Raw genomic sequence first — 27,264 nt, 5'->3', positions numbered from 1 at the left:
GCCTGCTAGTCCACTATCTCACTATCCCACTAGACTGCCTGCTAGTCCACTATCTCACTATCCCACTAGCCTGCCTGCTAGTCCACTAGTACACTAGCCCACTAGCCTGTCTGCTAGTCCACTATCTCACTATCCCACTAGCCTGCCTGCTAGTCCACTATCCCACTAGCCTGCCTGCTAGTCCACTATCCCACTAGCCTGCCTGCTAGTCCACTATCCCACTAGGCTGCCTGCTAGTCCACTAGCCCACTAGCCCACTAGCCTGCCTGCTAGTCCACTATCTCACTATCCCACTAGCCTGCCTGCTAGTCCACTATCTCACTATCCCACTAGCCTGCCTGCTAGTCCACTATCCCACTAGACTGCCTACTAGTCCACTATCCCACTAGCCTGCCTACTAGTCCACTATCTCACTATCCCACTAGCCTGCCTACTAGTCCACTATCCCACTATCCCACTAGACTGCCTACTAGTCCACTATCCCACTATCCCACTAGCCTGCCTGCTAGTCCACTATCTCACTATCCCACTAGCCTGCCTACTAGTCCACTATCTCACTATCCCACTAGCCTGCCTACTAGTCCACTATCCCACTATCCCAATAGACTGCCTACTAGTCCACTATCCCACTAGACTGCCTACTAGTCCACTATCCCACTATCCCACTAGCCTGCCTGCTAGTCCACTATCCCACTATCCCACTAGCCTGCCTGCTAGTCCACTATCCCACTATCCCACTAGCCTGCCTGCTAGTCCACTATCCCACTATCCCACTAGCCTGCCTGCTAGTCCACTATCTCACTATCCCACTAGCCTGCCTGCTAGTCCACTATCTCACTATCCCACTAGCCTGCCTGCTAGTCCACTATCTCACTATCCCACTAGCCTGCCTGCTAGTCCACTATCTCACTATCCCACTAGGCTGCCTGCTAGTCCACTATCCCACTATCCCACTAGCCTGCCTGCTAGTCCACTATCCCACTAGCCTGCCTGCTAGTCCACTATACCACTATCCCACTAGCCTGCCTGCTAGTCCACTATCCCACTATCCCACTAGCCTGCCTGCTAGTCCACTATCCCACTATCCCACTAGTCTGCCTGCTAGTCCACTATCTCACTATCCCACTAGCCTGCCTGCTAGTCCACTATCCCACTATCCCACTAGCCTGCCTACTAGTCCACTATCTCACTATCCCACTAGCCTGCCTGCTAGTCCACTATCTCACTATCCCACTAGCCTGCCTGCTAGTCCACTATCCCACTATCCCACTAGCCTGCCTACTAGTCCACTATCCCACTATCCCACTAGCCTGCCTGCTAGTCCACTATCTCACTATCCAACTAGCCTGCCTGCTAGTCCACTATCCCACTATCCCACTAGCCTGCCTACTAGTCCACTATCCCACTATCCCACTAGCCTGCCTGCTAGTCCACTATCTCACTATCCCACTAGCCTGCCTGCTAGTCCACTATCCCACTATCCCACTAGCCTGCCTGCTAGTCCACTATCTCACTATCCAACTAGCCTGCCTGCTAGTCCACTATCCCACTATCCCACTAGCCTGCCTACTAGTCCACTATCTCACTATCCCACTAGCCTGCCTGCTAGTCCACTATCCCACTATCCCACTAGCCTGCCTGCTAGTCCACTATCCCACTATCCCACTAGCCTGCCTGCTAGTCCACTATCCCACTATCCCACTAGCCTGCCTGCTAGTCCACTATCTCACTATCCCACTAGCCTGCCTGCTAGTCCACTATCCCACTATCCCACTAGCCTGCCTGCTAGTCCACTATCTCACTATCCCACTAGCCTGCCTACTAGTCCACTATCTCACTATCCCACTAGCCTGCCTACTAGTCCACTATCCCACTATCCCACTAGACTGCCTGCTAGTCCACTATCTCACTATCCCACTAGCCTGCCTACTAGTCCACTATCTCACTATCCCACTAGCCTGCCTGCTAGTCCACTATCCCACTATCCCACTAAACTGCCTGCTAGTCCACTATCTCACTATCCCACTAGCCTGCCTACTCGTCCACTATCTCACTATCCCACTAGCCTGCCTGCTAGTCCACTATCCCACTATCCCACTAGACTGCCTGCTAGTCCACTATCTCACTATCCCACTAGCCTGCCTACTAGTCCACTATCTCACTATCCCACTAGCCTGCCTGCTAGTCCACTATCTCACTATCCCACTAGCCTGCCTACTAGTCCACTATCTCACTATCCCACTAGCCTGCCTACTAGTCCACTATCCCACTATCCCACTAGCCTGCCTACTAGTCCACTATCTCACTATCCCACTAGCCTGCCTACTAGTCCACTATCTCACTATCCCACTAGCCTGCCTACTAGTCCACTATCTCACTATCCCACTAGCCTGCCTACTAGTCCACTATCTCACTATCCCACTAGCCTGCCTACTAGTCCACTATCTCACTATCCCACTAGCCTGCCTGCTAGTCCACTATCTCACTATCCCACTAGCCTGCCTACTAGTCCACTATCTCACTATCCCACTAGCCTGCCTACTAGTCCACTATCCCACTATCCCACTAGACTGCCTGCTAGTCCACTATCCCACTATCCCACTAGCCTGCCTACTAGTCCACTATCCCACTAGACTGCCTGCTAGTCCACTATCTCACTATCCCACTAGCCTGCCTACTAGTCCACTATCTCACTATCCCACTAGCCTGCCTACTAGTCCACTATCTCACTATCCCACTAGGCTGCCTGCTAGTCCACTATCTCACTATCCCACTAGCCTGCCTGCTTGTCCACTATCCCACTATCCCACTAGCCTGCCTACTAGTCCACTATCTCACTATCCCACTAGCCTGCCTACTAGTCCACTATCTCACTATCCCACTAGCCTGCCTACTAGTCCACTATCTCACTATCCCACTAGCCTGCCTACTAGTCCACTATCTCACTATCCCACTAGCCTGCCTGCTAGTCCACTATCTCACTATCCCACTAGCCTGCCTACTAGTCCACTATCCCACTATCCCACTAGACTGCCTGCTAGTCCACTATCCCACTATCCCACTAGCCTGCCTACTAGTCCACTATCCCACTATCCCACTAGACTGCCTGCTAGTCCACTATCTCACTATCCCACTAGCCTGCCTACTAGTCCACTATCTCACTATCCCACTAGCCTGCCTACTAGTCCACTATCTCACTATCCCACTAGCCTGCCTACTAGTCCACTATCTCACTATCCCACTAGCCTGCCTGCTAGTCCACTATCCCACTATCCCACTAGACTGCCTGCTTGTCCACTATCTCACTATCCCACTAGGCTGCCTGCTAGTCCACTATCTCACTATCCCACTAGACTGCCTGCTAGTCCACTATCTCACTATCCCACTAGCCTGCCTGCTAGTCCACTATCTCACTATCCCACTAGGCTGCCTGCTAGTCCACTATCTCACTATCCCACTAGACTGCCTGCTAGTCCACTATCTCACTATCCCACTAGGCTGCCTGCTAGTCCACTATCTCACTATCCCACTAGGCTGCCTGCTAGTCCACTATCTCACTATCCCACTAGCCTGCCTGCTAGTCCACTATCCCACTATCCCACTAGCCTGCCTGCTCGTCCACTATCTCACTATCCCACTAGACTGCCTGCTAGTCCACTATCTCACTATCCCACTAGGCTGCCTGCTAGTCCACTATCCCACTAGGCTGCCTGCTAGTCCACTATCCCACTAGGCTGCCTGCTAGTCCACTAGTCCACTAGCCTGCCTGCTAGTCCACTAGTCCACTAGCCTGCCTGTTAGTCCACTATCCCACTAGGCTGCCTGCTAGTCCACTATCCCACTAGGCTGCCTGCTAGTCCACTATCCCACTAGCCTGCCTGCTAGTCCACTAGTCCACTAGCCTGCCTGCTAGTCCACTATCCCACTAGCCTGCCTGCTAGTCCACTAGTCCACTAGCCTGCCTGCTAGTCCACTATCTCACTATCCCACTAGCCTGCCTGCTAGTCCACTAGCCTGCCTGCTAGTCCACTAGTCCACTAGCCCACTAGCCTGCCTGCTAGTCCACTATCCCACTATCCCACTAGCCTGCCTGCTAGTCCACTATCCCACTAGCCCACTAGCCTGCCTGCTAGTCCACTATCTCACTATCCCACTAGCCTGCCTGCTAGTCCACTAGTCCACTAGCCTGCCTGCTAGTCCACTAGTCCACTATCCCACTAGCCTGCCTGCTAGTCCACTATCCCACTAGCCTGCCTGCTAGTCCACTATCTCACTATCCCACTAGCCTGCCTGCTAGTCCACTAGTCCACTAGCCCACTAGCCTGCCTGCTAGTCCACTATCTCACTATCCCACTAGCCTGCCTGCTAGTCCACTATCTCACTATCCCACTAGCCTGCCTGCTAGTCCACTATCCCACTAGCCTGCCTACTAGTCCACTATCCCACTATCCCACTAGCCTGCCTGCTAGTCCACTATCTCACTATCCAACTAGCCTGCCTGCTAGTCCACTATCCCACTATCCCACTAGCCTGCCTACTAGTCCACTATCCCACTATCCCACTAGCCTGCCTGCTAGTTCACTATCTCACTATCCCACTAGCCTGCCTGCTAGTCCACTATCCCACTAGCCTGCCTGCTAGTCCACTATCCCACTATCCCACTAGCCTGCCTGCTAGTCCACTATCCCACTATCCCACTAGCCTGCCTGCTAGTCCACTATCTCACTATCCCACTAGCCTGCCTGCTAGTCCACTATCCCACTATCCCACTAGACTGCCTGCTAGTCCACTATCTCACTATCCCACTAGCCTGCCTACTAGTCCACTATCTCACTATCCCACTAGCCTGCCTACTAGTCCACTATCTCACTATCCCACTAGCCTGCCTACTAGTCCACTATCTCACTATCCCACTAGCCTGCCTACTAGTCCACTATCTCACTATCCCACTAGCCTGCCTGCTAGTCCACTATCTCACTATCCCACTAGCCTGCCTACTAGTCCACTATCCCACTATCCCACTAGACTGCCTGCTAGTCCACTATCCCACTATCCCACTAGCCTGCCTACTAGTCCACTATCTCACTATCCCACTAGCCTGCCTACTAGTCCACTATCTCACTATCCCACTAGCCTGCCTGCTAGTCCACTATCCCACTATCCCACTAGACTGCCTGCTTGTCCACTATCTCACTATCCCACTAGGCTGCCTGCTAGTCCACTATCTCACTATCCCACTAGACTGCCTGCTAGTCCACTATCTCACTATCCCACTAGCCTGCCTGCTAGTCCACTATCTCACTATCCCACTAGGCTGCCTGCTAGTCCACTATCTCACTATCCCACTAGACTGCCTGCTAGTCCACTATCTCACTATCCCACTAGGCTGCCTGCTAGTCCACTATCTCACTATCCCACTAGGCTGCCTGCTAGTCCACTATCTCACTATCCCACTAGCCTGCCTGCTAGTCCACTATCCCACTATCCCACTAGCCTGCCTGCTCGTCCACTATCTCACTATCCCACTAGACTGCCTGCTAGTCCACTATCTCACTATCCCACTAGGCTGCCTGCTAGTCCACTATCCCACTAGGCTGCCTGCTAGTCCACTATCCCACTAGGCTGCCTGCTAGTCCACTAGTCCACTAGCCTGCCTGCTAGTCCACTAGTCCACTAGCCTGCCTGTTAGTCCACTATCCCACTAGGCTGCCTGCTAGTCCACTATCCCACTAGGCTGCCTGCTAGTCCACTATCCCACTAGCCTGCCTGCTAGTCCACTAGTCCACTAGCCTGCCTGCTAGTCCACTATCCCACTAGCCTGCCTGCTAGTCCACTAGTCCACTAGCCTGCCTGCTAGTCCACTATCTCACTATCCCACTAGCCTGCCTGCTAGTCCACTAGCCTGCCTGCTAGTCCACTAGTCCACTAGCCCACTAGCCTGCCTGCTAGTCCACTATCCCACTATCCCACTAGCCTGCCTGCTAGTCCACTATCCCACTAGCCCACTAGCCTGCCTGCTAGTCCACTATCTCACTATCCCACTAGCCTGCCTGCTAGTCCACTAGTCCACTAGCCTGCCTGCTAGTCCACTAGTCCACTATCCCACTAGCCTGCCTGCTAGTCCACTATCCCACTAGCCTGCCTGCTAGTCCACTATCTCACTATCCCACTAGCCTGCCTGCTAGTCCACTAGTCCACTAGCCCACTAGCCTGCCTGCTAGTCCACTATCTCACTATCCCACTAGCCTGCCTGCTAGTCCACTATCTCACTATCCCACTAGCCTGCCTGCTAGTCCACTATCCCACTAGCCTGCCTACTAGTCCACTATCCCACTATCCCACTAGCCTGCCTGCTAGTCCACTATCTCACTATCCAACTAGCCTGCCTGCTAGTCCACTATCCCACTATCCCACTAGCCTGCCTACTAGTCCACTATCCCACTATCCCACTAGCCTGCCTGCTAGTCCACTATCTCACTATCCCACTAGCCTGCCTGCTAGTCCACTATCCCACTAGCCTGCCTGCTAGTCCACTATCCCACTATCCCACTAGCCTGCCTGCTAGTCCACTATCCCACTATCCCACTAGCCTGCCTGCTAGTCCACTATCTCACTATCCCACTAGCCTGCCTGCTAGTCCACTATCCCACTAGCCTGCCTGCTAGTCCACTATCTCACTATCCCACTAGCCTGCCTACTAGTCCACTATCTCACTATCCCACTAGCCTGCCTACTAGTCCACTATCCCACTATCCCACTAGACTGCCTGCTAGTCCACTATCTCACTATCCCACTAGCCTGCCTACTAGTCCACTATCTCACTATCCCACTAGCCTGCCTGCTAGTCCACTATCCCACTATCCCACTAGACTGCCTGCTAGTCCACTATCTCACTATCCCACTAGCCTGCCTACTAGTCCACTATCTCACTATCCCACTAGCCTGCCTGCTAGTCCACTATCTCACTATCCCACTAGCCTGCCTACTAGTCCACTATCTCACTATCCCACTAGCCTGCCTACTAGTCCACTATCCCACTATCCCACTAGACTGCCTGCTAGTCCACTATCTCACTATCCCACTAGCCTGCCTACTAGTCCACTATCTCACTATCCCACTAGCCTGCCTGCTAGTCCACTATCCCACTATCCCACTAGACTGCCTGCTAGTCCACTATCTCACTATCCCACTAGCCTGCCTACTAGTCCACTATCTCACTATCCCACTAGCCTGCCTGCTAGTCCACTATCTCACTATCCCACTAGCCTGCCTACTAGTCCACTATCTCACTATCCCACTAGCCTGCCTGCTAGTCCACTATCTCACTATCCCACTAGCCTGCCTACTAGTCCACTATCTCACTATCCCACTAGCCTGCCTACTAGTTCACTATCCCACTATCCCACTAGCCTGCCTACTAGTCCACTATCTCACTATCCCACTAGCCTGCCTGCTAGTCCACTATCTCACTATCCCACTAGCCTGCCTACTAGTCCACTATCTCACTATCCCACTAGCCTGCCTACTAGTCCACTATCCCACTATCCCACTAGCCTGCCTACTAGTCCACTATCTCACTATCCCACTAGCCTGCCTACTAGTCCACTATCTCACTATCCCACTAGCCTGCCTACTAGTCCACTATCTCACTATCCCACTAGCCTGCCTACTAGTCCACTATCTCACTATCCCACTAGCCTGCCTACTAGTCCACTATCTCACTATCCCACTAGCCTGCCTGCTAGTCCACTATCTCACTATCCCACTAGCCTGCCTACTAGTCCACTATCCCACTATCCCACTAGACTGCCTGCTAGTCCACTATCTCACTATCCCACTAGCCTGCCTACTAGTCCACTATCTCACTATCCCACTAGCCTGCCTACTAGTCCACTATCTCACTATCCCACTAGCCTGCCTGCTAGTCCACTATCCCACTATCCCACTAGACTGCCTGCTTGTCCACTATCTCACTATCCCACTAGGCTGCCTGCTAGTCCACTATCTCACTATCCCACTAGACTGCCTGCTAGTCCACTATCTCACTATCCCACTAGCCTGCCTGCCAGTCCACTATCTCACTATCCCACTAGGCTGCCTGCTAGTCCACTATCTCACTATCCCACTAGCCTGCCTGCTAGTCCACTATCTCACTATCCCACTAGACTGCCTGCTAGTCCACTATCTCACTATCCCACTAGGCTGCCTGCTAGTCCACTATCTCACTATCCCACTAGGTTGCCTGCTAGTCCACTATCCCACTATCCCACTAGCCTGCCTGCTAGTCCACTATCTCACTATCCCACTAGACTGCCTGCTAGTCCACTATCTCACTATCCCACTAGGCTGCCTGCTAGTCCACTATCCCACTAGGCTGCCTGCTAGTCCACTATCCCACTAGGCTGCCTGCTAGTCCACTAGTCCACTAGCCTGCCTGCTAGTCCACTATCCCACTAGCCTGCCTGCTAGTCCACTAGTCCACTAGCCTGCCTGCTAGTCCACTATCCCACTAGCCTGCCTGCTAGTCCACTAGTCCACTAGCCTGCCTGCTAGTCCACTATCTCACTATCCCACTAGCCTGCCTGCTAGTCCACTAGTCCACTAGCCTGCCTGCTAGTCCACTAGCCTGCCTGCTAGTCCACTAGCCCACTAGCCTGCCTGCTAGTCCACTATCCCACTATCCCACTAGCCTGCCTGCTAGTCCACTATCCCACTATCCCACTAGCCTGCCTGCTAGTCCACTATCCCACTAGCCCACTAGCCTGCCTGCTAGTCCACTATCTCACTATCCCACTAGCCTGCCTGCTAGTCCACTAGTCCACTAGCCTGCCTGCTAGTCCACTAGTCCACTATCCCACTAGCCTGCCTGCTAGTCCACTATCCCACTAGCCTGCCTGCTAGTCCACTATCTCACTATCCCACTAGCCTGCCTGCTAGTCCACTAGCCCACTAGCCTGCCTGCTAGTCCACTATCTCACTATCCCACTAGCCTGCCTGCTAGTCCACTATCTCACTATCCCACTAGCCTGCCTGCTAGTCCACTATCCCACTAGCCTGCCTACTAGTCCACTATCCCACTAGCCTGCCTGCTAGTCCACTATCTTACTATCCCACTAGCCTGCCTGCTAGTCCACTATCTCACTATCTCACTAGGCTGCCTGCTAGTCCACTATCCTGCTAGTCCGCTATCCCGCTAGTCCGCTAGACTCTGCTTGCTAGTTTGCTGTCCTGCAAGTCCGCTAGACTGTGTGCTCACTATCCCGCCATCCCGTTTGTCCGCTAGTCCACCTGCGCGCTAGTCCACTATCCTAAAAGTCCACTCGCCTGTCCGCTCGCTCGTCCTTTATCCCACTCGCTTGCTCGTCCGCTGGCCTGCAACCCCACTGACCCCCACCGTATATTATCATCCCGCGAGCCCAATAGACCACTGCATTTCACGGTCAGCCTTGCTTGCCCGCACACTAAACGTACGTAGCCATCTCGATGGCGAGATGTTATCTGCCTTGCCTGGTGTGCAGGAGGTGATCGTGTGGATTTATCTTGGTGTCCTACAATTTTTCCCTCCACATTGAGAAACATGCGTTTAAGAGTATTTGGCTGCTATAAATTTCCACATGATAACCTACTTCGTGGACCTATCATTTGTGGCCAGGTTGCTTCTGAAAAGAAGCTATATGGCTCAGTGGGTCTTAATGTCATAAAATTAAAAACATGTTTAGTTTATATTATGGCTTGTGGAGGGAGGCCTTCACCCAGCAGTAGACAGATCATGGTTGATGATGATGAAGCCTCACATCATCTCTGCCCCTCAACTCTCTCCTCTCCCCTCTATTGCCACTACCCCCCACAACCCACCCCCCCCACCTCACCAGCGCCTGAGAGTGGAGGGGTCCGATTCTGGGAATGCGGCGGCCGGAGCGGTGGATGGAAGGGAGCGACCGTTTGGGGCCTCCCACTCCTCGATGGCCCCCCACGAGCCTCCGGATTGGTTGAGGGGGGGCGGAGGGGCGGTGTTTGGGCCGTACGTGACGGGCGTTGCCGGCGAGCCGCCGCGCGTCAACCTGCAGTACCTGAAGCACGTGGTGCTTAAGTTCGTGTCGGCTCGTGAGGCGGAGGTATGGGCAACCAGCACGCAGCAACCCGACTACCTTACTACTACTACCTTACTACTACTACCTTACTACCTTACTACTACTACCTTACTACTACTACCTTACTACTACTACCTTACTACTACTACCTTACTACCTTACTACTACTACCTTACTACCTTACTACTACTACCTTACTACTACTACCTTACTACTACCTTACTACGACTACCCACGCAGCAACCGGACTACCGATCGTGAAACCATGCAACTGATCATGCAACCACCCGCAACCATGCAACCCATAACCAATAACTGGAGAATATCTTAACCAGTCCTGGGCATCTCCGAGGTCGACTCAGCCTTAAACGTTGTGACGTCCTAACCTCGACACTTGGGAGACAAAGGGGTGTGGTGCTGGCCACCCACCTCGTGTCTTCGTAGGTGCTGGTCGCTAACGGCTCTTGCCCCAACAGTCTGCTGTTCAAGGCGACACATTGACGGCCTTCGGCCAGGCGAGTCGCTCAAAAAGTTGGACACGAACGACGCATTCACGAAAGCACCCCATGCTCCGTTTTGAAGTTTTAAAACTAAACATCTTTGAATTGTATTATGTTTTGAATTAGATAATTGTATTTCTTCATTTAAAGCTTATATCATTTTACATCTGGAAGACTTCATTGAAAAGGACATTTCGTGTGAATTTTCTCTCGTCGTTAAGTCGATGGCCTTGTCGGGGGTTCGGTTCGATGTGGACTGTCACCCGTTTGGGATTGCGGGATCGAGATGAGGCGACACGGAGCTGCTGGCCGTGCGAGAAGACCGCCGTCTGCAGATCGATTCCCACGTCATCGAGCGTCTGTCCCTGCGCCTCCGTCATTCATGCAGGGGGCGCGTGGAGGTTTGCAGCGCTGCCTGCATGAAAACGATGGAAAGTGCAGTGTCAATCACAGATAGATAAAGTTGTGCGCTTGTGTAAGAGTATGGGGGGGGGTCTTTGTCTTGTGTAGGCGTTCCACCTCGTTCGGGCCATCTCCGTACTGCTGCACCTCTCCTCTGAGGAGGAGCGCCTCTTGAAGGAGACGCTGGAGTACAAGGTGTGACCACCGCTTGGAATCACTATCACCATCAACATCACTGCCACCGCTTGCCACCACTACCGCTCACTGCCAACACCATCGGCAACGATCGCCACTCTCTCCTCATCCCACGACCCTCGGCGCTCTCCCCTCACTCCGAGCTATACTCCGCCAACCTTATTCCAGAGTGATTCACTGCACTTAATCACAACTCGGTCAATCTGGGTCTCTGTGTAGTGACTGACTCAGAGACACTAAGAGTCGGAGGCACTCTGTATTAGACGGCCTTAACAGTTGACACTGGGTAGCTGCGGCTCCCAGTCAGGACAGCTGGCAGACCGCCTGGCTGGGATCCTGCTCCACACGACAGCCCCGAGGTCCCCTCCCGCGGCCCCCTTCTGGAACCTACCAGCAGGTTCTTGAGGTGCCCCTTCCATAAACCTTTCCACTACATCCCTCTCTGGTCTGTCACGTGACCTGCTGTCAGTCAGCGCTGATGTAGCTGCAGATCCCCTTCCCTGCCAGCAGCCAGCGCTATGCTGCTAAGTGACCGATTCTATGTCACTACATCTGTTTAGGTGTATCTATGTGAGCCTATTGGTCTTTGTGAGTCTGTGGGTGTCTATGCGAGTCTGAATTCCCATGACTGGGCTGAGACCATCTTACCACATGAGAACCTGGTATAATCGCAGCTGGGGCAGCCGCAACTATGAATTCAAACCCAGGTTGTCTGTGCTTTGATCTCTGAGTCACATGGTCACTTACCTCCTCTTTGCCCCCCCACACATCCCCAGATGTCGTGGTTTGGAACGCGGCCAGCCCCGCAGGGCGCTGTGCGCCCCTCCATCACCGGCAGCGGCCTGCCCTGGCAGTGACGGCCTGCGCTCTGCTTTTGCGTGGCTGCCGCGTCCTCCTAATGCCGGGGAGAGAGAGAGCATTCCTCGCTGTAGTATTTAAAAACAAAATTCCGCTGTGGGGTTGGCTCGCGGATGTGGAGGTGGAACCACGGAACGGACTCGCGCAGGTCACTTCCTGCCCCCGCCGCAAGGAATTCTGGGACATGGGCTGCCCCGCCCCATTCCCACCCCAGATCAGGTTGTCGTCGTTGGTTGTAGCGCATCGCCACGGGGCGCCAAAGCTCCCCTGCAGAGGGCCGCACGGTGGCGCCAGCAGCGCCACGCGTCGCACCCGGCCACGATGATGATGATGATGCTGGCTCCCCACGATTGCGCTTTACTGGCAAACGGCCGTAGCGTCCTCGACACCAACCAACCACTCCACTGCAGCTGTAGCAGCAGCGGCAGCAGCGGCAGCCCATGCAGCAGAGAGGTGGGGTGTCCGACTCCATCTGGCCCTGCCAAGTGCGACGTGTGGCCGGGTGTGATATGTGGCAGTGTGTGGCAACGTGGCCGGGTGTGACGCGTGGCTGGGTGAGATTGACTGGCTGAGTGGTTGACTCGCCACATCAATAACACTGGTGTGTGTGTGGCCTTAAAAGGAAAAATATGTAATAGGCGACATTTCGGTCAATGGCCCTTTCTCATAGCATGAAAAGATGTGTGCGTTAAAAATAAGTAATTCTCATCAGGCCTCGGGGTGTAAACTGCACTGTCCAACGCTTATCCACTCTTTCTCTTTGGCTTCTCTGTTTATGTGCCATGAAGAAAGGCCATGGCCCGAAACGTCGTCCATTATATATTTTCTTTTAATCCTGCAGTGTTATTTTGGTTACTTGTGCACCACTGCCAATGCAGGATCACCAAATGATTGTAGTGACTGAGTGAGTGACCGAGTGAGTGACTGACCGCTATGATTGTCTAGAGAAAAATCTGTTACTCCATTCCATTGTACGCACGTACATTACGTTGAACTTCTTTCGCACCATACGTAGCCAACCTTGCTCATCGGAGGCGCCCACCAAGTTGGCACGGTCGCCCCACGGTCGACTCGTCGCCACTGGCGATGGCCACCTCCCGCACCATCTGGCGGATCGTGGCGATGGCCGGGAACGTCGAGACAACCGGTGGTGGTGGTGAAGTCAGGGGGGCGGTGGGGATCAAGAAGTCGCCACGTGACACCGCCGCGTCGACGGATCTACCCGGTGCGCCCCGCGGGGCCGAGACCATCGATCTGCTCGGCGCCGGTTCCGTGCCGCGTGTGAAGGGATCCCCAGCAGCAGCAGTAGCTGCAGCAGCTGTAGCTGCAGCAGCCACTAGAGGCGCTGTAACGCAATTGAATCGGACATCCGACGAGATTACCAATCGGTCCGTGTGGGTGGAAGAAAGTAGGGGTGGCGTTGCCTGTCGTAGGGGCGTGTCTCTGCCCATCTATGGGCTTGTTGAGCGTGAATCGAGGTCAGTCTGGTTAATCCACGGTTAATCCGACGGCTACGGTAAGAGTATCAATTCGTCGAACGTGAATTGCCGCGTCGATTCATTGGCAAGCGTCGTGTGAAACGCCCCCTCAGCTGCGCGATCGGTGATTAGTTTGAAAGTCCGTTTTTTCTTTTATCGCTCATCACAGCGCCACGGCGTAAGATGCAATCAACCGTCGCTCGGTGGCGGAGGGGCGTGCATCGTCGAACGTGTCGAGTGATTTCCACACTGGAATATTTTCGGGGTTGCTGCTCGACTGGGCTAGGTGGCACGTGACCCTGCAAGAGTGGTGGCCACAGCTCGTTGCGAGGGGTATCCTGAATGTGGTGTGGGGGAGTGTCGGGGAGTGTTGATTTTGTTAAGAGAAAATATATTCCGTCGACAGTGTTTATTTCATGAGTCAACGATGACAATGAGTGGATGAAGATGGTTACTACTGCCCAATATCACCATCATCACTACTATAATAAGGTTTTTTTTGGGGTTAGATCGCGTAAGTATATAAATGTGTCGTTAGAACCCGCCACCACCCGACACAGACAACTGGTAAGGGTTGTCACGGAAACAGAACGTGGCCAATTCGTCACTAGTACAGCACTAGTGTATAGTGTAGTGAATAGTGGAGTATACTAGTACAGCACTGACCGGTGTGTTGGAGAACCAAGCCACAACATTTACAATCTGAGTACGACGTTTCGCCAGTAATTACAACCAGCTTCATCAGGCGACAGCCAGACTTGTGGAGAAGTCTAACTGCAAGAGCGCAGAAGAGTGGTCACCACATCTACGCCTCTCTATATAAGGCGCGGAACAAGAATACTTCTCCACAAATCTGGCTGTCGCCTGATGAAGCCAGTTGTGGCTTGGCTCTCCAACACACAACCAGCGTGCTGTACTAGTGTACTGCACTATACACTACACTATATTACTATACACTACACTACTGTACACTATATACTACACTATACACTACACTGTATATTACACTATACACTACACTGTATACTACAATACTATAAACTATACTATATGCTACACTATACACAATACACTACACTATACACCACTACTATACACTTTACTACTATACACTACACTATACACTAGTGCTGTACTAGTATACTACACTATACACTACACTACTATGCACAATACACTACACTGGTGCTGTACTAGTGACGAATTGGCACGTTCTGTTTACGTGACAACCCTCACTAGTTGGCTGTGTCGGTTGGTGGTGGGTTCTAACGACCATTATGGATATTGGTCGCGAAAGCCGACGTGTTAAACTGATCATCACTTCTATCACCACCACCATCAATACTACCACTACTATCACCACCATCATCACCATCATTACCACCACCACCACGTGAAGCTACAACCCGATGGGTCTGAGACCGGGGCTCACCGAGTGGCTGAGTTGGTAACACTGTGGGCTGGGGGTTTGTGGTGTTTAGGCGAAGAGCGGCTGCTTGAGAGCCACTGGAGCACCGGGAAAGCTCCACTGCTCGACGAGACGAATCCCGGCTCCATCACCATTGCCACCGGTTACCGTTGCCACCGGTTACCGTTGCGCGGCTCCATCACCGTCGGCACACGCGTCTCGCTGCTGCGATGTCCGCAGCGTCTCGGCAGGACGAGTTTGAGAGGCGGTCGATGCTCAAAGTCGAGTCCGTCTCTTCACAACGAGTTTCAGAGACGTCTGCGTGCAAGCGACTCGGTTGCGTGCAATGGATTGCACGGGTTGTGCTTTGTCAAGCAATCGCAACGCTGGACTTTGTTCACCCTGCTTGTGGCGCAAAGGGTAAATCTGGGCCCAAGTGGCAGCGCATTTGCCGCTTGTTGCAGAGGTTCCGATCCGGCAGGTCGTGCTGGTCACTCCTGTGGCTTCTGCTTCACGGCGGATGTGAAAGATCCCCCGTGACGTCATTCTAAACGAGTCGTATGCCAGCGTGATGGTACGAATTCGAAAAATTACACCGCAAATGACGAGATGGAGATGGCACGCAGCTGCAACATCACCCACCTCCCCGTTACTGTCAAATCACCGCAGGCCGCGTCTGAAACACAGCGGTGGTTGGTGGCACCTTCCTTGGCAATGGTCGCCTTGGGCAATCGGAAAGACGGCGCCAGTACCGGACGTGCTCCATTAATGACCAGGCGACGTCTTCAATAAGCTCCCAGTTGACCCCATTAGCTCTGGCGTCGGGTGAATCGTCACGTGACGATCGCGGCTCAAGGGGCGTTTTGCACTCCGGCGAAGAAGCTCTTCTCCTCTGCTGCATCCTCAAGGACAGCATTACCATGATTACACTGCAGTCACCATGCTTACACTGGTTACTGCCGTCGAGCGAGAGCCGACGACTGCCTCGAGTGCGACATAGCACTGGGGGTTGAGCGTGTGAGTTGGTGTGTGAGTTTGTGTGTGAGTTGATGTGTGTGCAGGGGCTAGCGCACTGCACTACTCAACTGGCGTTCCGGGCTCGATTCCTGCTCGCAGACACTTTAGGTGATTATCTACACCGGATCCTGGGCTTCCCCTAAGTCGACTCAGCCTTAACTGAGAGCCTGGTGCCGTGTGCAAACATCAGCATTGGGGAGACAAAGGTGGCTGGGCATGGTCCTGGCCACCACCCCCTCAGTGCGCCTTGCCGTCCATCGGTGGCACTTGCCCCAGTAGCCTGTGTAGGCTATATGGGGGACCTTTGTGTTTATGGGTACAGTTCTGGGGAATAACAAAAACTACTTGTTGGTTTGCTCTCCCTATCGGCTCCTGAAACTAACTTATTCTGATCACCGCTGTGCTTCTAAGCCCTGGGAATAAAAGATCTGCAACCCTCGCACGTGTGTGCTACCACATGGTATCATGTCTCGCGTCGTGTCTCGTACCACCAGCTCGATGGGATTCCTGCATCCTCATGCGTCGTGTCCCGAGGGAGCCAAACTCTCGTCGTCGCGATGGGAGGGACCACACATCATGCCAATGTGGAAGCGTGCTTCTGAAAATGAGTCTTGAGACTCGATGAGGCTTTCCTGGGCAAGTGGCAATATTATTACTTAAACCTACAGCCCATTTCGCTGGAATGGCCTGAGCTCACAAGCCAAGCAGGGCTGGATATTACTTTGTATGGGCAACCCCCATGCATAACACAGGTGTTATAGGCTGCTTCGGGGCTATATTATCAGCAGAGGGCAGATGCAGAATAACCCATTGTACTTTACTACACTGAAACGTCTGTGTCCTGCCTTCATCCAGCATGGCAAGCACGGTAAAACAATCCCCATGGGGAGGCACTCATCCAGCAGTGGCGTGACTAGAGGGTTGCACACGTCCGTGAACTGAAAGCAGCCCGACTTCCAGAGCACATTCAGTGCCATGACGACCGAGTGGGTCTATTGAGAGGGATCAGCAGGTTCTATAAAGGCCGCAACTTGGGGTGGATACCAGGGAGGGGAGAAGCGGATTTATTGCGACTGGTGTGCTGCACCGTGGCACAGCAGCAGCCCTCGGCTCGCCATACAAAAACATTCAAACAAATCCCGGGGAGGGGAATGCCGAGGGTGACGGTGAGCGGTGGCGGTAAGGGGTGAGCGTCGATCGTAGAAATCTGTGGTGGTGGACTTGGTAGCGAGCGGTATGGGGCGGTGGTGTTTGCGTTGAGCATCGGTGATGTGAGCGTTGGCGACGGGTGATGATGGCGGTAAACTTGAAGTGGGGTCGATGAGCGGCGTTGGTTGGTGAGCCCACGGTTGTGTTGCCCCTCACACCATCTTGCGGGCAGTGAGCACGCGAACTACACAGCCCAGGCCGCCCACCGCCAACACCTGCCAAGCGGAGACAGGGACAGCATCAGCATCAATAGAAACCCCGGAGTCTGCACACAAAAATCCCTTGTAGAGCCTCACCAGACTGTTGGGGCAAGTGATATTAGCGAGTAGCACCTATGAAGGCCAGAACGGCACAAGGCGGTGGATGGCCAGCACCACGCCTGGCCACCGCTATCGCCCTCGTGGCGGCGTTTACACACCGCACCAGGCACTCATTTCAGATCGAGTTGACCAAGGGGAGGCCCAGAATCGGTGTGACCGGGAATCGAACTTGGGCCACAAGTCTCATAACGCAATGCGCCAACCACCACTACACTACCGCTCCCCATGCAAATACAGGCACGCAAATATCCCCCATATAGTCTTGACAGACTGTTGGGGCAAGTGCTGTTAGCGAGTAGCACCTATGAAGGCCGGCACGGCGCACGACGGGGTGACGCACCCACAACACGCGCCGCGACGAACCTTCTCGTGCCACTGCAGCAGCACGGCGCTGCTGTTCTCGGAGGGTCGCTCGAAGCCCTTGTAGACGTACTGCATGAGCAGGTCAACGCTGCCCTGGTCCAGCGAGCGCACGCCACGCTCCATGTCGGCCGCCTTGAACGCGGTCAGAACCTTCAGCACAGTAACCTCCGCTCGCTCCTGGTAGACCATGCACGGAGATAGGGTGTGACACGGTGCGCGGTGAGACACACACCATGACAGTGACACACAAGGTGATACACACCATGACCTCCGCTCGCCCTAGCTCACCACGCACAGAGATACGGTGACACGCCGTATGGTGATGCACACACCGTGACACACCGTGCCCTCCGCTCGCTTCTCACACACATGCAGAGACACGGTGACACGGCACACCGTGACACCCTGCGGCACACCGGGATATACCACACGGCACACCGGGATATACCACACACAGCCAAACAAATCAAACTGTCACCTGTACAAGCGTTTAACAGTGATTAGATTATTATTGAGCTCTCCGCTAAACTGAACAATCCTCACAATCAAATTAGCAATTACAGGGTTACGCAAATACGACTTTGCAGAAATGCTCCCATAAATCATACAAATTAAGATGCGGAAATGTTTGCATTAGTTATGTGAGCACAAATAGTGTAGAGCGGTGAGGTTGCGGATAAACACCAAAACGCCACATTCACAGAGCTTCTCTCAGATTAAGGTAGATATGTTTGTAGCGTTGTCATGTTAGCATTACGTAATTGTTTAGTTTTCTATGCTTAGAACTATCTTTTTCCCATGTTTCTATTGCTAGTTTTCATTTTAAGTAAATTTAATGAGTTACTTACTCTACAGTATGCACTATGTGTATCTGTGTTGTGTGTGTGTATGTTGACGACCCTACATACACTTATGTGTAAGTGTGTATATGTGAAGTCTCGGCTGAGCCGAATGTGCGGTAAACACTTGGAACCGACTGCTTTCTGTTAACAATGCATCTTAATAATAACCACAATTGGAGACATTATATGTTCCGTTAGTTAAATAATGGGTAGTGTAGATATTCGATGAAATGAAAGCATCATAGGAAGTGCAGAGCGTATGCACAGCGATACGAAACAGGTAGCGATAGAAAACGGATGACGGGGTGATACAGCAATGAGAGAAAACGGTGGGGGGAAATTGTTCAGTTTCCGACATATGGAAAAATCAGGTTACGGATACTTCTCGGGAACCGAACCTTTTAACAACACCTTTGGTCAGAACAATTCCTTGGCCTCACCTAAATATCGACTATGAGACGATACGCACAGTTGGCTCCGTATGCCGAAACATAAATTATATATATAGAGCATACCACACCACACTGCTGACCACACAGATGCACCGTAACCCGCCACACGCCACTAGGGTTGCCATCGGCCCCGGTCTGACCCAGACAATCTGGTAATAGGTGCCCATGTTGGCTGGCAGGAACTGATTTGTAAACGAGATCTGGTGGCACCGCGTTGATTATCGCAGGATACTGCACAGCGTGGACAGAGGCCACGGTGGCGAGATGTTAACGACCTTGCATCTAGGAGGCCGTGGGTCAATCTCGACCCTGAGGCCTGTTGTAGATTTGGACTTTGCATGTTCTTCCTGCAGTTGTGTGGCATTTTCTGCAGGTTCTCCGATTTTTCCCTTCACATTTATTAACGTGCATTTAAGAGTATTTGGCTTCAAAAATCTTCTACACGATAAGCTCCTTTCGTTGATATATAATTTGTGGCCAGGCAGCTTCTCAAAAAGAGCTACGTAGCTCAGTGGGCCTTTAAACTGGTAACAATAAGACAAAAACGGTGACCTCACGCTGAGAAATACGTCCGGGTTTGGCCGACAGTAGGAAAGGCGGCAAACGGACGCACGAGACCAGGACGACGCTGCAGGGGTTGGTGGGTCACGGGGGCAGGGGGAGTCGCACCTTGACGCTCTGGCTCTTGGAGTTGAGAGGAGGGTTCTTGAGAGCTGCCTTGAGAGCTGCGACCATGTCTCCCGTGGATGCGCGGGTCAAGAAATCAACGTCGTCAACATCATCATCAGCGTGAACATCAACATCACCATCAACATCACCGTCACCATCGACATCAGCGTGAACATCGACATCACATCACCGTCACCATCAACATCACATCAGCGTGAACATCATCATCAGCGTGAACATCGACATCAGCGTGAACATCGACATCAGCGTGAACATCGACATCAGCGTGAACATCGACATCACATCACCATCAGCGTCAACATCATCACCGTGAACATCAACATCAGCGTGAACATCATCATCAACGTGAACATCAACATCAGCGTGAACATCAACATCAGCGTGAACATCATCATCAGCGTGAACATCAACATCACCGTGAACATCAACATCATCACCGTGAACATCATCATCATCATCAGCGTGAACATCAACATCACCGTCAACATCAACATCCTCATCAACAACGGGGTGTGGCCACACAGCCCCAGCGGCAGCGTCTACGTTAGTCGTGGAGGTTCGCAGTTGGAACCTAATAATCATAGCGAGTCCTCAATAGTATCGTGGTTCGTACTCCAACCTGTCACGCGGGGAGACCAGGGTTCAATTACCTGTCGGGGAGAGCTAAACTTTTTATACACAAACTGCTATTCTGTGCGTTTAGTTGTCCTTTCCCCCGCACCTCCGATTAGCACGGTTGGCTACGTACGGTGCGAAAGAAGTCCAACATACACACGTGCCTATTACTGCAGGTGTGTTAACCATGAACACGCGCCGTCTTGTTTCACAGTGGACATCTAAGAGACCTGGAATGTTTTTCGAAAAGAGACTAGCGTCACCGTCCACAGTTGTCACAATCGAGATGGTAATCGATTCAGAAAGTGGTTACCGGTTAGCACCGTTCGGCAATGGCGTGGTGCAACACAGCCCGAGGGGCGTGGTAATGAGGAAGTCGCAAAGGCAGCGGGTTTGAGTTGGGTTTTTATTTTATTATTTTATTGTGAGTTTCCCGTTATAACCCAACTTCTGCCATCCCCTCGTGTTTCGTCAGCTCTAGCAAGGTCGGTGGTCTGGGTAAAGGTGCGGAGGTCTCTGCCTTGTCCGCCCTGAATTCACAAGCAGAACCCGGCTGCAATTCACCCAATCATCTCATCAACCAACACCCTACATCAACAAAACCTAACGCTAACCCTTACCACAACCAAACCCTCACCCTAACCTTCACCAAACCCTAGCCGAAGCTTCACCTGACCCTAATCCTCGCCATAATCCCAACCCAAACAAAACCCTTTACCCCAACCCATCCCGTATAGCCTGAACAGACTGTAGGGGCAAGTGCCGTTCGCGAGTAGCACCGATGAAGGCCGCCACGGCGCACAAGGGAGTGGGTGGCCAGAACCACGCTTGGCCGCCTTTGTCTCCCCAGTGGCGATGTTTACTCCACCCCACGCCAGGAACTCATTGAGGCCCAGTCGACCTTGGGAAGGCCCAGAACCGATTCAGATAATCGTCACTGGTGTTGGTGGCCGTGAGCGCGAATCGAACTCGGGTCGCCAGGTTTGTAGCGCAGCGCGCTAACCGCTCTACGCTCCCCACACACGGAGCAGAGAACACGCACAGCACATACACACACAGCACATACACACACAGCACATACATACACAGCACATACACACACCACATACACACGCACAGCACACACACGCACATACACAGCCCACAGCACACAGCACATACACAGCACACACACAGCGCACACACACAGCACATACACACACACAGCACATACACACACAGCACATACACACACAGCACATACACACACAGCACATACACACACACAGCACATACACACGCACAGCACACACACGCACATACACAGCCCACAGCACATACACAGCACACACACAGCGCACACACAGCGCACACACACAGCACATACACACACACAGCACATACACACAAGTTTAACAACACTTCATGTCGATATGTATTCAGCAGTGGCTATGCCGTGACGACCGAGGAGCTGAGGGAGGCTGCGTGGTGAGAATGTCACCGGGAGACAGGAAGAGGACCCCACACCGAGAGGGGGTCACGCCTGGCGGTGACGGAGAGGACCCCACACAGAGAGGGGGTCCAACGCAGAGATGGAGCGACATGACCCCGACCCCAACCCTACAGTTAGACAACACTCGATGTTTTACCAGGGAAGGCCCCGCTGAGATATTTAGCTGGGGGCGACCCAGCACTAATGATAGCTCAACAAAGTGGCGCATTAGCATCGTGTGGGAATGTATAGCAGCCAAATACTCCTCTTCTTGGTTTTTTCGGTAAAGTCACGTAGAAGGGAAGTAATAAAATAATAAACATAATTATTTTATGTTTTATTTTTATTATTTTATTACTTCCCTTCTACGTGACTTTACCGAAAAAACCAAGAAGAGGAGTATTTGGCTGCTATACATTCCCACACGATGCTAATGCGCCACTTTGTTTATTATTTTATTACTTCCCTTCTACGTGACTTTACCGAAAAAACCAAGAAGATGAATCCCTGCAGTCACGAAAGCTTTAAATCGAAATTCAGCCAAATACTCATAACGCGTGATGTTGAGTCTAAATCTGAGGGGACAAACTGGAGGACAGGCGTCGTCAGGGTCGGGATGGAACCTGCGACTTCCTGCAGACAAGGCGACGGGTTATTACGATTAGTTTGGTTCTGTCGGTAAAGTCACGAAGGTATCCGAGTCAGGCGAGGTTGTTCAACATCTCGCGAGGCACTCAGCCAGCAGTGGATAGACGCTGACCGGGCGAGCCGAGACCCCCCGACTAGGCCCCGGCGGCTCCTCGAGCTCGCCTGGACGTGCCGCCGCGTAGGAGCAAGGATATTGCCGCAGCGCCGCGTCCACCTCGGCCTCGTCGGGGCCCTGCTGCTCGGCCGCCTCCTCGGGCTCGTCCACGAACTTGTTCTCGTCGTACTCGTCCACGTCCACCTTGCGGAAGCGGTTCGACATCGTGTTCTTGGCCATGGCTGTGCTCGATTGTCGCCGGGTTCAGCGCACACGGAGGAGAGAGACGCGGAACGTCGAGCGGGTGGAGGGGGGGGGAGCGATGGGGCGGTGGCGGCTTCCGGCTGGGAGCTCGGGAGATCTTCCTCTTCCAGAAGAGGTAGAGACGCTTCTGCGCTGTCCTCTTCCAGAAGAGGTAGAGACGCGTCTGCGCTGTCTTCTTCCAGAAGAGGTAGAGACGCGTCTGCGCTGTCCTCTTCCAGAAGAGGTAGAGACGCGTCTGCAATGTCATCTTCCAGAAGAGGTAGAGACGCTTCAGCGCTCAGCATCTTTTTCTTCTCTTCTTCTAGATTTGAAGTTTTGGTGACTGCAAGGGTCCCATACTCTTTGGTTTTTTCGGTAAAGTCACGTAGGTGAAAAAGGAAAATCAATGAAATCACGACGTTTCGGAGGCAACACAAGCTCCCGTCTGCAGGTGGAACCGTCGCAGCAAAATCGCTGTGTCAAGTGAAGAGGGCTCTAAGAGACACGAGATTATATACTGGTTAAGGGGAGGAGCCAGGATGGACCGTGGGGGGGGGGGGCTAAGTTAAGCCGCCTTTAATGATGCTGCAGGGGATGAGGGGGACGGAGAGAGCGCCTTGTGCAGGTGTAATAGAGTTCACGACTCTTGGACGCCGGAGTTGGAGGCACACGGGTTTTATTCACACAGCACGGTTCTGGCATACAACACTAGAGGGGGTGTCGGCCCCCTCACCCGGCTAGCTGGGGATACACGCGCTAGCTACTTCCTAGCCTGCCTCCTAGTCCTCCTCTAACGGGCTAGGGGAGGCTATCTGGCCCGACACTGGTAAGTCGGGCCCGGTACCCTGAGTCCCAGACCAGCGCTGACAAGAGCACCGGCTCTGGATCTCGGGACCACGCCGCTGGCTCGGTCCTGTTCGGCCCTGATAAGGACGGCGAACCAGGGGAGTCCAGGGCTCTAGCTAAGACGTCTTCAGTCTTCACTGGTTAGCTTAAGAATCCCGAGCCCTCCGATACATCCCCTTTTATACCCAACCCCCCGCTGAGGGGTGGGGCCCCCCCGGGGTGCCTGGCGCGGACGTCGTAGAGAGCACCTCCCCGTGCACTCACGTAGCCCCGCCCACTGTGTTTGTTTGCCATAAGCTGCCATGCATAACGGGCTCTCTCTCTAACACCCCTACACAGGCGATGGTAAGTGGTGGAAAATAGGTGAGGCAGTATTTAAGCTGACAAAATGGTTGCCTCGCAGTATACTGCAGTAAACTATAAGGCTGCTAAAGTTTAACTTAGGTTTAACGTGGTTAAAAAAGGGGCTAATCAAGCTGGGAATAGAAAACAACTGGAAGAAATGGAAATGGCTGTATAATTATAAGGCAGCTAGAGTTTGGCTTGGTTGATGACATCTGTTCAATGATTGCTCAATTTAAAACCATCCTCTCGGTTGAAGTTGTGTCTATGTTTGTATATCTGGATGGCTTCATGGACAAATCTTTGGCTTGTGTTGTCTTCGAAACATCGTGATTAAATTTAATTGTTTTCATTTTTAATTAACTTTATTACATTTTTTACCTACGTGACTTTACCGAAAAAACGAAAGAATATCTTCGTATTTCTTTCGGTTTACATGTTTTTGGGGTTTTTTTCGTTTTTTGAGTGTTTTTTGGTAAAAAAATTTTTTTATTGGTTTTGGGGTATTTTCTTCTGTTTTTAGTTTTTTCTGTTTTTGGGTTTTTTGTTCGGTTTTTGGTGGTTGTTGAATTTTTTTCATTTTTTTATTTTTATTTTTTTGGTTTTTTATGTTTTTGTGTTTTTAGGGTATTTATTTCCCTTCTACGTGACTTTACCGAAAGAACCAATAATTTGAATCCCTGCAGTCACGAAAGCTTTACATCGAAATTTTTGGGTATTTGTTTAGATTTTTTGTTTTACTGGGGGTTTTGCCATTTTTGGGTTTTTTTTAGGGTTTTTTAATGTTTTTAGGATTTTTTTCGGTTTTCAGTGTTTCTTGGGTATTTTGTCAGTTTGTAATGTTTTAAAGGCCCGAACATTACAACTCTGTGTGCGGTTTTTTGGTTAGATTAATTTGGCAAGGGAAACTAGTTGGCTTTCCCTCTGCTACACTCGCTTGAAACTTTGTCCTGCCACACCCAGTGTGTCATAGTGCTAGTCTGCCATCACTAACCAGAGGAGATGAATGGTGAACATTTAATAGAGAAATGGAACATTTATGCTGGTCTTTGGAAACAGTTTTAAACAATCCAGGATGGTTTGCTTGTATAGAAACATTCCAACTGTGATTGTATTTGTTTGGAATGTCCCAGCGGCAGTCGAGGTTTTTGGCAATGATCTGCAGGGATGGTGCGTTTCCGTTCCTAGCCGCGACGGCATATCCTTGTTACTGCGCCGTCCGTTAGCGTTGGTTCACGTTCGGAGCAGTGAGGAAGCCCGCTTATCTTGCTTATGTTGTTGAGTTGCGTCGGCAATAAACCCAAAGGGCAACCTTACCCGGTAAATACAGTAAACCATATAGTAAACCACTGTAGTCTTCGTTCCTGCAATGAAGGAATAACAATGCTACACCAACTCTCTCCCGAAGCCCTCTTCTGGCTAACAGACCTCGACATTTTCATGTATCTCCTGAACATATTGCCAGAATTGGAGTAAATTGTAATATGGTGCCACCAGGTGGCGATACAGCTCAGACGAGTCTTAAGGCGGCAAAGCTTAGTTTTAGATTCATGTTCATCATCATTATCAACCAAAATTAAATCCAATGCTGGATGGAGGCCTCTCCAAGCTGTCATCATCACATTTTCTTGCAATGCTACAATCCACGGAGCACCTGCATACATGTACGAGCTGATTTCAGAGCTCTCTATCTTTGATCTTTAACGGTGCATTTGAAACAAAATTGATACTCCTACTGATGCTCCTGCTGTTGTGGAGTGACTCATGCAGCCAGCTATCGCTACAGGTTTGGTGGTACATGTTTTTGTCGTAATAGGTTTTTACCCTTTCAACTGGTACAAAAACTGACACCTTTATACATGGCATCATGTTTGCAATAACCACAACACAAGCAGTCAAAATGCAAACAAAATGAAACAACTCTGATAATGATATGCACTGTCCTTGAAGTTGATTGGTCCACACCCGAGACAGCTTTTCTTAGAGCCTAGTCTCCATTGGTGTTGGACCAGATGACGCCTTTTGGCGTGATCTGGTCATTATCAGAGTTGTTTCTTTATGTTTGCATTTTGACTTCTTGTGCTGTGGTTATTGCAAACATGCCTTGTATAAAGGTGTCAGTTTTTGTACCAGTTGAAAGGGTAAAAACATATTACTATATTTTGCCACTGGTAAATCAGAATCAGAAACGGTTTTAATCGCCATGAAAGTTTGCACATACACGGAATTTTCTATGGCCGGAAGGTGCATACATTCAACATGTAGGAATCTTAAAAACTTAAATAAGTGATATACAGTCTAACTATATTGATGTTACAAAGTATAACTAATACTAACGGGCTAAAGTATGTAAAATTATGAATAAGTAGACCATGTAAAATGTGAATTACCCGCAATATACAATCTTAGAATACAAAAATATAGTAGAGGGTCTGTGATGGCTTTGATGTGTGCCAGGACCAGGCGCTCAAAATATGTCATTACCACGGAGGTAAGGGCGATGGGTCTGTAATCATTTAATCCTGTTGGCCTTGGCTTTTTGGGCACTGGAATGATGATGGAGGACTTGAGACAGGCTGGTACATGGCATGTCTCCATGGAGGTGGTAAAGATGTTGGTGAACACCGGAGACAGCTGGTCCACGCAGTGCCTGAGGGTGGCTGGAGAGACAGAGCCCGGCCCAGCTGCTTTGCGTGGGTTCTGCCTCTTGAAAAGTCTTTTAACTTCTCCCTCCTGAATGGAGATAGTTGTCTCTGTAGTGTGGGGTGGGATAGGGGCCTCTTGGGTTGGAAGGGGTAGTTCAGGACAGTCCAATTGTCTTTGAAATCTGCAGTAGAACTCGTTCAGGTCGTTGGCCAGGCGGGAGTCATTAGTGGTGTGGGGGGCTCTGGGCTTGTAGTTGGTGATCTGCCTGAGCCCTCCCCAGACAGAAGCAGAGTCGTTAGCAGAGAACTGGTGTTTTAGTTTCTCTGAGTACAATCGTTTAGCCTCTCTCACCGCCTTGCTAAACCGGTTCTTCAACTCCTTGAATCTGTCTCTATCCCCACTCCTAAACGCTTCCTCCTTCTCCAACCTCAACCTTCTGAGCTTTGCTGAGAACCAGGTCTTGTTGTTGTTGAAGTTCACCCTGGTGCGTGTTGGAATACAGCAGTCCTCACAGAAGCTGATGTACGACGTCAC

At 51.7% G+C, this 27,264-nt stretch overlaps 2 protein-coding genes across 3 annotated transcripts in view; one reads left to right on the top strand and one right to left on the bottom strand.

Annotated features, from left to right (window-relative positions):
• GOLGA1 (golgin A1) overlaps positions 1-13,204 on the top strand; it is a 29,138-nt gene extending 15,934 nt beyond the window's left edge. Inside the window, exons 20-23 of one of the 2 annotated variants that reach the window (XR_013640636.1) lie at positions 9,873-10,115; positions 11,102-11,188; positions 11,965-12,499; positions 13,062-13,144. Coding sequence is in view for 1 of the 2 variants with exons in the window: in XM_078882926.1 (XP_078739052.1) it covers positions 9,873-10,115; positions 11,102-11,188; positions 11,965-12,045 (411 nt within the window). In the remaining variant the exon portion in view is untranslated. Of the gene's footprint in view, positions 1-9,872; positions 10,116-11,101; positions 11,189-11,964 lie in introns of both variants that reach the window. The other variant, XM_078882926.1, reaches the window with a different exon arrangement.
• Positions 13,205-16,997: 3,793 nt separating this feature from the next.
• On the bottom strand, positions 16,998-23,008 carry LOC144952488 (actin-related protein 2/3 complex subunit 5-A-like). The gene is made up of 4 exons (XM_078882927.1): positions 22,754-23,008; positions 19,805-19,877; positions 17,842-18,018; positions 16,998-17,373 (listed from the first exon to the last, which is right to left on the bottom strand). The coding sequence occupies exons 1-4, from the start codon at positions 22,891-22,893 to the stop codon at positions 17,311-17,313; spliced, it is 453 nt and encodes a 150-aa protein (XP_078739053.1). The 5' UTR covers positions 22,894-23,008; the 3' UTR covers positions 16,998-17,310.
• Between the last annotated feature and the right edge of the window lie 4,256 nt (positions 23,009-27,264).

The sequence above is a fragment of the Lampetra fluviatilis genome, chromosome 68 (assembly GCF_964198595.1).
Source record: "Lampetra fluviatilis chromosome 68, kcLamFluv1.1, whole genome shotgun sequence".
Lineage (NCBI taxonomy): Eukaryota > Metazoa > Chordata > Hyperoartia > Petromyzontiformes > Petromyzontidae > Lampetra > Lampetra fluviatilis.
The sequence above is the reverse complement of the archived record's forward strand: the minus strand, read 5'-3'. Positions and strand labels throughout refer to the sequence as shown.

Bases quoted from the DNA above. Each gene is read 5' to 3' on its own strand.
- LOC144952488 (XM_078882927.1), bottom strand. From the start codon at position 22,893: ATGGCCAAGAACACGATGTCGAACCGCTTCCGCAAGGTGGACGTGGAC. The intron at 19,878-22,753 runs ATATCCTTGCTC...CCGCGCATCCAC, and splicing joins GTGGACGCGGCGCTGCGGCA to GGGAGACATGGTCGCAGCTC. The intron at 17,374-17,841 runs GTTCGTCGCGGC...TCCGCTTGGCAG, and splicing joins TGCTGCAGTGGCACGAGAAG to GTGTTGGCGGTGGGCGGCCT.